Below are 14,117 nucleotides of genomic sequence, written 5' to 3'. Positions count from 1 at the left end.
GACTCAGATATTTTTTTTAGGAACCGAGACCAACCTAGGAAAAGGAAAATCAGTCTCAACAAAGCGAATATGACATGAGATGTAGACCCGATGAGTTACGGGATTATAGCATTTGTAAGTTAACTGAGATTCTGAATAACCTAGAAAGACACAAGGCTTGGATTTGGGTTGAAGTTTTGAGGATTTATATGGACATAACCAGGGAAAGCAAAGGCAACCAAAGGACTTGAGTTTTGTATAGTTGGGAGATTTACAAAATAATTTTTGAAACGGGGACACATAGTTCAAGATTGAGGTGGGCATTTTGTTGATTAAGTACACTGTTGTACGAAAAGCATAGGGCCAGTAAGCTATTGGCATAGAAGCCTGATGAAGTAATGACAGACTTGTTTCGACGATGTGCCTGTGCCGGAGTTCTGCTGTACCATTCCGTTCATGTGTGAGGTGGAGTGGTAAAATGAGATATACCAATATAATTTTTAAAAAATGGGATTAATTTAAGGAATTCACCACCATTATCTGAAAACACAAAGATTATTTTCTGGCCAAAATACCTTTCAACTATTTTTTGAAACTGAGGAAAGAGAGTAGCAACATCAGATTTTTTCTTAAGGGGGTACCACCATATGTACTTCGTAAAGAAATCAACAAAAATAATATAGTACGAATAACCATCAACAGAAATATTTTTTGTGCTCCATACATCAGTATATAACAGCTCAAGAGGCCTAGAACTACGCAATGAATTTTCTGAAAAAGGTAGTTTGTGACTCTTGTTTATATTGCATGAGACGCATTTGAAGTTACAAATGGCCAACGACGGTAAGGACAATTTATTGTGATGAGAAAAAAAAACCCAAAAGTTTATTAGCAGGGTGCCCAAGGCGATGATGCCACTCAGAGACAGCTGGAACAGTGAGAGTATTAATCTGAGGATTACTCGGCAAGGTGGTGTAATAAACATCATGGAAGTTCTTTCCCTGCATCAGACACGCCCCCGAGCGAAGATCCTTGACACGAAAAAAATAGGGGAAAAATTCAACAGAGACATGGTTAGTTTGACACAGTTACTGAAACAAGATTACGTTGCAACTTAGGAACACACAACACATCATTTAAAGAAAGATCACGAGTAAATGTGGGTAAAGTAGTTGAGCCTGTATGTGTAATTTGTAAACGATTACCATCACCCAAGTGAATTTCATCTGGACCACCATATGCCGAAATGGAAGGAAGATTGGCTAGATTGAAAGTGGCATGGTGAGAAGCCTGTAACACCCCAGATTTTCAAGACATTTAAAACTTATAATAAAGGTAGAATCTTATTAAATCCCAAGATATAAATACAAGCGTTCGGGGTGCTATGCCACACCTGGGCTAGAGAACCCAAGTGCACAGGCTAACTAACAAATATCCTCAAAGCGTAAATACGTAAACGTGGCACGCAGGCCAAAAGGGAAACTATCTACTTCTAAGTTCTAGCGCACTCCAGTAACTTAATCTTCTGTGCCTGAAAGCCAAATATATCTGTTCAGCGAGAGATGCTAGTAACCCACTCCAATGCGTTGAAATACAATACATATAGAGATATATATAGATATACGAAAACCATTTTGAGCATGAAGATATATCCTACGAACTCTAGCTTTAAAAACCGGGAATGACTCGACAGATAAGGCCAGACACAAGCACAGTTATAACGAGCATATGCAGTTCTCAACAGATAAGGCAGATAAGGCAAAGCATAAACAATGATCATAACCCAACATGAACAATCCCCAATATAAATCCCATAGTCACATCCCCCAAGACACTCGTAATCACAACTCGTCCAGGTCACAACACATAACACACTTTGTTGGCGCCACAGGACCAATCGCATGCCCATACATGAGGGTCAGCGCATATAGCTCTGACACGGCCCCGCAGCACCCTGCCCCGTATTGCAACACGGAGGGGTCGATCGCAACCGACCGATGAACCGCAGCTCATCATAGTGTTTGATCGCAACCAAACAGTGGACCGCAGCCCAACAGAATGTCATCTGACCGCAGCCAAGAAAAAGGACGAACCGCAGCTCGTATAGAAACGTTTGATCGCAACCAAACGGTGGACCGCAACCCAAGAGTATCAATCTGACCGCAGCCAGCTTCTGAACCGCAGCTCAGGATAACCAATCCGATCGCAACCGAATTGGGGTAACACACACATAACACATAGCAAGCACATGCAACCCACATTACACATTAGGAAGGGGGAGAGAACGTATAACAAAACCTATGCGTGATCCATCACTTACTAAGAATAGTCCTAAGGGGTTCATACTTCTTCCACCTAGGTCAACGGGATACCAATTCAACTAGCATGCAATATAATAGACCCATAAACCTACGAACGGTACCCGAAACATCAAACTAGACATAGGCACGATAAACGGAGTCCGTTGGGACGCCACGGGGAACGGGGAACATCAAACGGGGAAGCCGGGATCCCAGGTTGGGGGGATTTCCAGCGGGTAGCCGGTGGGTGGGGGGCCACCCGCCGGACTCACTGTTCCGGGCAGCTGCCCGCCCGCCGGCTGCCCGCTGCCGGGAAGGTGTTCTCGGCCGTGGGTAGGTGGCGGGTCCCCTACCCCCCACTGACTCTTATCACACAATACGCCCCGGGAACCGTTGTGGAACCCGAAACCATGCTTAGACACTTTACAACGTAATTAATGACAACACGTAGACAATTAACGGATCAAATACGAGAAACGAACGGCACATAACCTATCATGCTTTTCTAAACATAATCAACACCCAAACATGCGATTTCCCCACCCCACAATCCAAGAATCATAACATACGATACAACCTAGGGTTCTAATCACTTTTATGTCAATAAGAATACGATTCGCCTTCTAATTGCAAGATTCGGTAAGGATAACACATAAGCATCAAGAACGTCACACAATTATCAAGAACAACACATAATTATCAAGAATTCCATATAATCATCAAGAACACCATAATTATCAAGAATCTCCCAATATCAAGATTATCAAGATCCCTCATGGGATCATCACATCAAACATTAATAATCATCATCATATTTCGCCAATCACAATAATATGGGGGAAACCCTAAGGGGGAATCATAGCTATGAAAATATGTTTTGTTGAGACATGGGTTACCTCTTAGCCTTAATTAATTCCTTGGCTATGAAGGGTCTTTCTTTAAGCTTTCTTGCTTTCTTGATTTCTTCTAAGGGGATTCTTGGAGCACTTTGGGGTGGTGGAACGTTTATTGTGGTGGGGGGTTCTAGGTGCCTCTTAAGTCCCCTATTTATATATTTAGGAGTCCTGGTTAGGAACTAATATTATAGGCTTGCTAATTCTATTCCTTTTGGAACTAAGGATTGGGTTTAGGGATAAGGGTCCATGGTCCATAGTGGACCATATTAATTAATTAAAGGGAATCCTAACCGTAGTCTGAATAGTAAAAGGCCTACTTCCTTTATTCCTAATAGATAACTAGGTCTAGGATTCCTAATTAGAATCTGAATAGTAAAGGGTTTACTTTCTTTATTCCTAATAGGCTTAGGACTCTAATTTAGGCAAGGGTCCACGGTTCATGGTGGACCTTTATTAATTAATTAAAGGAAACCTAACCGAATTAAATCATATTTAATTATTATTAACGGGATTAATTTAATAATTAATCCGGGGTTGAAGGCCGTAACACGGGGTGTTACAAAGCCCCACTATCAAATAACCACGGCTACTGTTGTTGAGGTTGAGAGATGACTGAGGTATTAACGGAGGGACCTGCAAAGTTATTGGGAGATTGGTGAAGACCAAATGGAACATTATTGTCACGTAGGAACCTCGCTAATTTCCGGCAAAATCTAGTCTCAAGACCCTGAAAGTTACAAAATTTACAAATATAAGTCTGACGATGGTCGTTAACATTTTGCCGATTCGAGGGACGAGAACGACGTTGACCGGTTCCCCGTGACTGATCACGCTGGTGATTTGAGGGTGGAGTTCCAGATTGTAACTGAGTTACATTCGCCGTGACTAAATGGGACTGTCGAGCCTCTTCTATAGACTTTATCATCCGCTCATGGTCCGTTAAAATACTGTAAAGATCACCAAAGTTGATGCATCCTCCTTGCACCCGGATAGCAGGAATCAATGTAGCATATTCATTGCCTAACCGATTCAAAACATACGAAATGAGATCAGAATCAGAAACAGGATTATGCGCAGTTGCTAAGGAATCTGCGATCGAACGCATGTCCTGCAAATACTCTGTGATGGACCGTGAACCTCTGGGATTACTTAATAACCTGGTTTTGAGATAAATAACTCGGCCCATGGAGTCATTTGCGTAAGTGGACGTAAGCCGAGTCCACGCCTCCGTTACGGTTGTAGTAGAAGAAGTCAACGATTGTAGTGATTCAGAGTAGCTCCCTAACAGCGCACCAATAATGATCTGATCTTGCCTGAACCAGACAGCATGTGTCGGGTTTGGGGTCGTGCCTTCGGCATTTGAGAATTTTGCAGGTTCTTTAGTATCACCATTAATATAGCCTAAGAGATCAAAGCCAATTAGAGTGGTCTCTACCTGTCGCTGCCATACCGGATAATTTGTATCAGTCAGCCAGATGGGGAAATGGGTAGGAACATTGATATGGACAATGTTAGCCATGTTGGCCAAAGCAGAAACAACCATAGCAAAAAACAACGAAAGGGAAAATAAAAATTAGGACCGTAGAAATTCTCAATGGAGAAAAGTTGCTCTGGATACCATATAGAAATATGATTGGAATGATAATTCTTTGTTGAGATGAATGGAATATATATAGATACATCAGAGATAGTCTAGGAAGAGGTTACAGATTAGTAGGAACTGTAAATGACTTATTCAACAAGAAATAAATATAACTATTAAACTAATATAATTAATCTGTAATACATAAACCATTAACGTATCATTGGATACCGACGACGTACTACCATAAATAACCACATTAGTTCTACGATTGCTGACCTAAGTCAAGCCCTCCTGCCATTCGAGATTGGGATTAGACACCTCCATTTTAATCCTCGCTGTCTGCCAAGAGTTTTGATTCCAAACAACTTCGCTCCTCTCTTTCCAAATACACCAACAGAAGGCAATGCATTTAAATTTAGCCGCAACACCAGCCTGGGATAATCTCCTTGAAAGTCGGGTTACGAAATCTTCATCAACTCCTGAAAGAGGGCAGTCCGTCAGTTCATGCCACAAAAGAGCAACCTGCACACATTCACACATCAATTGCTTTAAAGTTACAGGATGCATGTTGTCTACATTTTTTTTAATAGGAATAAGGTTCAAATTGGCCACTTAACGAAACGTGAAAGTGCAATTTAGACACTATACGAAAAAAAAAAAAGTACAATTAGGCCACTTAACCTTTCAAATGTATGCAATTTCACCTGATAGCAGGTTAAATTTCCATCTAGCAGGTTGCATGTTGACATAGATGATGACATAGGCATTTTTTTTAAAAAAAAAAATCTCACACACACAATACGTATATAATAATAATAATAATAATAATAATAATAATAATAATAATAATAACAATAACAATAACAATAACAATAACAATAACAATAACAATAACAATAACAATAACAATAACAATAACAGTAACAGTAACAGTAACAGTAACAGTAACAGTAACAGTAACAGTAACAGTAATAATAATAACAATAATAATAATAATAAGGGAAAATGGCACTTTTTCCCCCTATGTTATATGCTTATAGCACTTTTTCCCCCTGAGTTATTCATGCATCCACATTTGCCCCCTCAATTATTATAAAAGTGGCGGTTTTTCCCCCTGATAATATTAAATAGACATTTTTACCCTTAAATACATATTTTATTTATTTCTCTTGTTCAACAAATTATTGTTTATACGTAGGGATGGCCACGGTTCGGTTCGAACTGAACCGAACACTATAGCAATCAAATAAAAAAAAATTCGGTTATGATTCATAACATAACCCAATATTTGGGTTTCCGTTTATTAAAATTGTGAAGTGGAAAAAAATAGATTCTGAACCGTGAACCAGAGGTTCAAATCGGAACAACTACTAGCAATAGCTTAAAATTAGAATTATAATATTTGCAAATAGTGTATGTTTTTTTCGCATTTATATTGACTCTCACATATAAGTATATATAATCGCGATTTGGTTTTTATTTTGAATCGTTGTTTCACAATTTCGGATCCAATTTGAACTGTTGGTTCAAACATTATTTTAAAATTTTATTTTTTTATTTTTAAAGTATTCTAAATTCAACAATTAATGTATTTTATTTTTTCAAATTGTGGTTATAATTTGTTGGAGAAGTAAAATAAAGGAAATATTTATTTTAAGGGTAAATATGTCCATTTAATATATTAGGGGGGGAAATTGCCACTTAAATAATATAGGGGGAAAAAGTGCTATAAGTATATAACACAGGGGGAAAAAGTGCCATTTTCCCTAATAATAATAATAATAATAATAATAATAATAATAATAATAATAATAATAATAATAATAATAATAATAATAATAATAATAATAATCTTTATATATAAGAAAGCATAATCTAGGCACAAAATTTTCCTTCCAAAATATGAATTCATTTTGATAGAAACAAGATTAGCAAGTATGAATGCATTACTTGTGTGGGTGGATGTATGTATACATATTCTTTTGGAGTTATTATGTGGATTTATGTTTTATAAATTATATTTTATTATTATACTTCTATCTCTATCTCTATATATATTAAAGCATAATGAAGTGTGGAAAAAAAATTTATTGTATTGAAATTTATTGGTAAAGTTCAATTTTGATGATCTCTACTATTGATGATCTCTACATTATTATGTGTATTTATGTTTTTCGTTCAGTGATCAAATTGCACTTTTATATTTTGTTCAATGGTCAATTTGAACCTTATTCTATTATTGATGATCTCTACATAATGAACAGTTTATATCCACTTCCAATCTTCTATTAATTAGTCAAGCAACCATCGTAGGAAGAACCCAATTCGCACTACACCAAAGAAATTCCTGAATTTTAGGTGGGATCTTCAATCTCCAAATGTCACCCCAGGCCATACTAGGAGATATAACCTGCTCATGCATGCAAACCTGGCAATAGCTTATAGCCATGCTAGACTGTATAAAAACCCCTGATATCTCCTAATATGCATCAAAGGAAAGAAACAATTGGTGATTTAATTAGTGGAGGGTTTAAAAGGAATGAATCATATGTAACTAGAGGATAATTGATTAAATATTAGTATAAGGAAATTATGTATATTAGAATATATCATTACCTTGTATAGTTAGAATAATTAGTATAAATCGGTATTAGTAAGTTAATTAGTATAAATAGGTACTGACTCAAAGAGCCAATAACGCCTCCACTGAGGCTCGAACTCACAATCTTTCATATGGAAGTCCAACCCGAGTAAATAATTAGTATAAATAGGTTATTGTATATGAAGATGAAGAAACAGAGAAATATATTGTTATTCAAGTCTTTTAGGTTTTTTTTTTTTTTTTTTTTAGTCCTCATACGCTCGAAGTGTGAAATTGGAGTTTGTCGTGACTTGAATATGGTTAGAAGCCAGAAGCCTGCTCGAAAGGTTTCTTCCGTTATGGTTTAGGGTCATAACATTGGTGCTCTCGTTGAGAGGATTTGTGGATACATCACATAACAATTAGTGTTTTCATTGATTCCATTGGTAAGAGTATCCTCTATCTTTTTATTTTTATTATTATTGTAATTTTATTTTTGTTGGCTAAAATAATAAATAAATAAAAAGAGTGAAAAAATTGACCCAAAAAAAAGGACAAAGGAATGACAAAAGTATTAAAAAAAAAAAAAGGAAAAACAATTGAAAAAAGTTGCGAAAAAAAAAAGTATTATTATTATTATTATTATTATTATTATTATTATTATTATTATGGAAAACATTACTCATTGCTTATTGGTTCATGTACCCCAAGAGGTAACAATTAATCAATCAACCCCAAATCATGCAGCAGTTACAATCAAGGCATATTCCAAGGAAAATCTGCAATTATTATGTAATATGATTGTTGCTTAATTTCTACAATTAGACTTTATAATAGGGTATAAATTAAGACCTTCTCCTAGGCAGTAAGGCATCGAATAAGCTCTGAAATAATAGCTCTAGCAGCTGGGCAAGATATCTTCTTGCAGGAGGGAACCTTATGGTCCCCTGTTTTCTTTTCTCTCTTTTTGAAATCTAAAATTCTAGATTGTCTATTTCTCTCCTTACCTTTCTGTTCTTGGCCCTTTACTCTAACAATTGATGATTTTGTATTGTATGAGATCTTTTTTACAAAAGACGCGTACAATATATTCATATTTTGAAAGATGAGAGTCCCGCCTTCCAAGCTTTGGTATGGTTTGATTCTATCTTGGATGCATTCATGGCCAAAATATTTACAATGTGCATTGTGTTTAGACATTAAATATCCTGATTTAGAATTGTTGATGGTTGTGTGTGGAGAATTACAAACGGACCAAGATGACACTTTAGAATGTCACACTTCTACTTATTCTAATTCAACTTTTCAAGAAGAACCACTCAGAGAAATATATTGTGATTCTTCTATTTTGACTATTCTTCTTGAGTTCTTGGAGCCTTCACACGCTCAAAGTGTGAAATTGGAGTTTGCCGTGATTTGAATACGATTAAGAGCCAGAAGTCTGCTCGAATGGGCTGTTGGTTCAGGGAATAGGCCTGGAATGTCATAGCATTCCCAGTAATAGGCATATTCCTCTGTTTGGTAACCACTTGTATTCTCATGAACATTGTTCCCGGGAATGACATATTCCCCTTGTAAGGGGAATAAAGATTTCTGGGCCGCCCCTGGTATTAGGCTATTCCTGAGTTCACAGGAATAGCCTAAAGTTTATATTTCTTATTTTATCCCCCAATTAAATTTCACCGTCGCCACCACTACCACCACCGCCACCACCGTTGTCGTCGTCGTCGCCGCCGCCACCGCCACCACCACCATCACCCCAGCACCACGACCGCCGCCACCGTCGCCGCCACCACTAAAATATATTTCATTTCTATTCTTTAAATCAACCAAACACTGTAATATAATTCCTAAAGTCTGTTCCTTCCGCGAACAAAACAATAGAATACAATTCCTATTCTATTCCTTGTTTATTCCATTCCTTTTGAAATAGCATTCTTATTACCTCAAAATTCATTCCATGAACCAAACGTGCTGGAAAGATTTCTTCCGTTGCGTACTAAATTTCATGTAATTGCGTTCATTTCTTTTTCAAATCAGGCAGGCCCATAAGGTTTTGCATAACATACACTTTACCTCAGTAGTGATTTGTAATTAATTGGAGAAATAATTTTATTAATTTTTTAATTGAGATGATAATGTAAACTCTCTCATTTATAATAGTTTAAAAATTATATATGAGAAATAAATCGTACGCCGTACTAAAAAGTTCTTATGTGATCAATTTTTAACTTTGCTCCATCAACCTTTTTTTTTTTTTTTTTGAAAGGTTGCTCCATCAACTTGATCAATCCTTTTGAGAAAAATATTTTTGATTCTTGAATTATATCATAACGGTGGTTTCAATCCTTGAATTCCCTCCATAACCATTTTTCAAATTTCATTCTTCTATTATCTGTCTAGCGCGCTTTTCACCCAATCTTCATGAAATGCTGATCAATAAACAAATATAAAACTTTTTACAACTAAAATCATAGGGTTAAATTAGTCATTTAAGCCCCAATTCTATTTCTCTCCCTATAATGATTTGTATTTTTTTACGTAAAAATTTACAAAAATTAGTAAATAATTGGTTTTTTTTTTTTTTTTGCATTTACTTATCTACAATGGATTGTTTTATACATTCATTTATAGGGCGTTTGGTTGGAGGGGGGGAATTATGTGAGAAAGGAATTGTAATTCCATGGGAGTTGAATTACTGGAAATAAAGTGGAAATTTAAATTCCAGTGTTTGATTGACGGGAATAGAATTACTGGGAATTTCAATTCCAATGTTTGGTATACATGGGAATTGAAAGGGAATAAGTAGTATAAAGTCAAAAATGTTCATTATTGTTGTTAGACATTAATTTTAGGTTAAAAACGGGAGGGGTAATTTTGACTCATCACTATCTTTTTTTCCCAAGAATTAAAATCCCAGAGGGGGGACATGAGATTTTAATTCCATGAAAATGGGGGAATTGCAATTCCCTCCAACCAAACTATGGAATTTAATGGCCTTTGGAATTAGGTGGAAATTAAGTTGGAAGGGAATTTAAACTCCCTCCAACCAAACGCCCTGTTAGGGTGTGTTTAGTTCATGAGTTTACACATTAGGAATAGGAATCAAAATCATAATTAGTCTGGGTTGACAACTTTTAAAACTACAACTATTGGTTTTGATAACATCTTTAATTAAAAATTTCATTCCATAATTAAAAATGAACATCATTCCATCTTATTGATAATTTATTTTTTAAGTTTGAATTAGTACTTTTGTATTTTATTTATTTTTTTGTTCATATTAATATTTTGGATGCCATTATATTAATTTATGATCAATTGCCTAATTATTTGTTTTTATATTTATAAAATATTTATTCCCATTAAAGGGTCATACACAACTAAACATCAATATTGATAATCATTCCAATTTCACCTTACTGCCAAACATGCAAAATACTTTCACCAAAACTCATTACCATTACCAAGTATTTGATTCACATTCTGATTTCGATTTCCATGTACGAATCAAACACACACTTAGTCACAATTAGTATCATTAACATTGTTCTTTACCTCTACCATTACTACATGCTTAATTTCACAATCGTTTAATTGTATACTTCCACAAATCCACTTACCACCGTTACTACTCACTTAACTTCACAATTTCTTAACTACATACTTCCACCTACGCAAACAACCTTTTTTTCTTTATAGAAAACTACAATCATTTATTAGCTAGTTTTATATGAAAATGTGTTAAATTTTATTTAAATTTGATTTTAAAACAATTACAAGAGTTAAATTTTAATTTTATTTTTTTTGAAAGTAGTTAAATTTTAATTTGAAAAATTAAAGATGTTGAATGAAAACTAACTTTTGGTAATTAAACATGCCCCAATAGTATCGTGAAAATTTATTACTCAATTGGAAGAGAAATGAAATAAAGCAATATTTAATTTACTTGATTAACAAAGAAATTAAGTAAAGCAAAATTTAATTTACTTGATTTAAAAAAGAAATAAAATAAAGCAAAATTTAATTTAGAGTTTATTACTGATTTAGTCCCTTGACTATTACAAAATTACTGATTTGATCCTTGACTATATTTCTTACCCAATTAAGTCCTCCAACTATCAAAAAATTAACCAAATTGATCATCAGTTAAGGCAGCCATCCCACAACCGTTAATTTGGAAGCTAGTTTCAGAATTTCCCTTCACCAGCCCAATGAGTGCGCAACACTCCTCTGAACATCAAGAAACTCCGATCATCTCTCTAGCCCAAATACTCCTCCATTCGCCTTCTCGAAGTACCCTTCGACGAAATAGAGCACAGGCTCCCGCCGGAAGCCGAGACCGCCGACGTTCTCCCTTACGACGTCGGGTTACGCCTCCTCTAACTCTCCCCTCCGACGGAGGAGGAAGTCAAGCGCCACTATGAGATGCTCGTGAAAGATATCAACCACATTGAATTGAGTCCGGGAAAGTCCCCTTGCCGAATTACGACGTGCATGCCGCCGGCGCCGGTGCCGCCAAGGGCTCCTCGTGGTCGTATGCACTGATGCAGCAAGAGAAGAAGAAGTAATTCATTACTACTTTTTTTCCTAAGAAGAGGGGAATGCCCATAGCTCGTTATGCGACCCTCACAGTGATGGAATCACCAAAAAAACCCCTCATCTTCGCGAAGAATGCTCTGAATATCTCTCGGAGGCCTTCCAAACCAACTGAAAATTTCATCGTGATTGTAGGCTTGGTTTGCCATGATATCCGCTGCTTTATTTTGTTCTCTAGGAGCGTGAGTGAGTGATATTTCCCAGCTTCTCGTTTTTGCCTTTCTGCACAGCTCGATAATGTTCCTTGCTGCTCCATCGTAATTACCTTCACCATTGATCAGAGAGACAGCTTTGGCGCAGTCAATTTCTATCATAACTTTTCGGTATCCCATATCAGTTTCTATCATAACTAAATCTTTAACACCATCGTATTCTGCACTTTTCTCATTCGATCAACTTTAATTTCTGTTTTGTGATTACTCTTTGCAGGTTGCAATATATGATTATGAAGCTTCAGTAATGGCGGCCGGAGGAAAGCACTAGTAGTTCCAGGACGGAGCTAAGGATCAAGTCGATATATAGGCTTATTATTATGTAAACAAAATAAATATGACACCAGAAGATTGTGCTAGCTTCTCGCTTTTGCTTCCTTAAAATTCTTGAAGGAGATTATATTATTAATTAATTCATTAATTAGCAATGTACCATGGACTCTGAAGATATTAACGTTGCTGGAAAGTGACCGGAAAACATATTCATGCATCGTACTTAATTATGTTATTGTAATTAATTCTAGTACTAGTTTGTCTACATCCGTGGCCAAGGGGAGAGTTCGAGGAGGCGTAGCCAGACGTCATAAGGGAGAAAGTCGGCGGTCTCGGCTTCCGACAGGGAACCCGTGCTCGGTTCCGTCGAAGGATACTTCGAGAAGGCGAATGGAGGAGTATTTGGGCCAGAGAGATGATATGAGTTTCTTGATGTTCAGAGGAGTGTTAATATCACGTATAAATGGCGCACTCATGGGGCTGGTGAAGGGAAATTTCAAAACTAGCCTCCAAATTAACGGATGTTGGATGACTGACTTAACTGAGGACCAAATTGGTTAACTTTTTGATAGTTGGAGGACTTTAATTGAGTAAGAAATATAGTCGAAGATCAAATCGATAATTTCGCTATAGTCAAAGGACCAAATCAGTAATAAACTCTTTAATTTACTTGTTTTAAAAAGAAATAAAATAAAGCAACATTTAATTGACTTAATTAAAAATGGAATAAAATAAAGTAAAATTTGGACTTTTTAAAACATTACCTTTTTTTTTTTGAATGCTACTAGCTTGAACTTACAACCTTCCAAATGAAAGTTCAACCCGAATACCATTAGACCACATAGTCCTTTTTAAAACATTACTTATAATTGCAATTTTTTTTTTATATAAAATAGGCGGCGTCATTAGGGTCTGCATTATAACAATTTACATTGCATACACTTAAATAATTAAAGGAGTTAATTCCAGGTCCTGAATTTATAGGTGGCAGTTCACCTTTTGTCTTTTTTTTTTTTTTTTTTTTTTTAAACATCTTTCTTTGGTCCTAGTATTATTGTGGCATGATTATTTTTGGTCCTTAATCAACAAAATAGTTTAAACACCGTTAAATACAAGGACATTTCAGTCTTTAATTATGAATTTTTTCAATATATATATATATATATATATATATATATATATATATATATATATATATATATATATATATATATATATATATATATATAACGGGTCAACGCACTTTGTATTAAAACGATCAAAATGTCATTGTATTTGACGAAATTTCAACAATTTTATTGATAGAGGACCGAAATTGGTCCTGTCACAATAATATTAGGACCAAAAAAAGATGTTCTGATAAAAAAAAAAAGACTAAAAGTGAATTATCACATATAAATCTAGGACTAAAGATGAAATTAACTCATAATTAAAGGGAAATGATACTATTGTTGTCATTGAATTGTATCATAGTGGCTTATTTCTATAATTACTTTTCACCAAACTTTTTTATGGAATATGCAATAAACAAATAGAAAATTTATTAAAACTAATATTTTAGGATTAACTTGTAATTTCATATGCTCTAAGTCTCTAACTCTACTTGCCTCCCTAAAATTGATTTATCATCAAACCATTACCTTAACCACCACACCAACTAACTCATTTAAAGAATCAGTGAATACTTGGATT

General features: G+C 35.5%; 1 protein-coding gene across 1 annotated transcript; it reads right to left on the bottom strand.

Annotated features, from left to right (window-relative positions):
• Positions 1-3,761: 3,761 nt before the first annotated feature.
• LOC109147760 lies at positions 3,762-4,718 on the bottom strand. Its single transcript, XM_019295417.1, has one exon. It carries the CDS (start codon positions 4,716-4,718, stop codon positions 3,762-3,764), a length of 957 nt encoding a protein of 318 aa, XP_019150962.1.
• Positions 4,719-14,117: the final 9,399 nt, after the last annotated feature.

The sequence above is a fragment of the Ipomoea nil genome, unplaced genomic scaffold (genome assembly GCF_001879475.1).
Source record: "Ipomoea nil cultivar Tokyo-kokei standard unplaced genomic scaffold, Asagao_1.1 scaffold2036, whole genome shotgun sequence".
Taxonomy (NCBI): domain Eukaryota; kingdom Viridiplantae; phylum Streptophyta; class Magnoliopsida; order Solanales; family Convolvulaceae; genus Ipomoea; species Ipomoea nil.
This window is presented reverse-complemented; position numbering and strand designations above follow the sequence as displayed.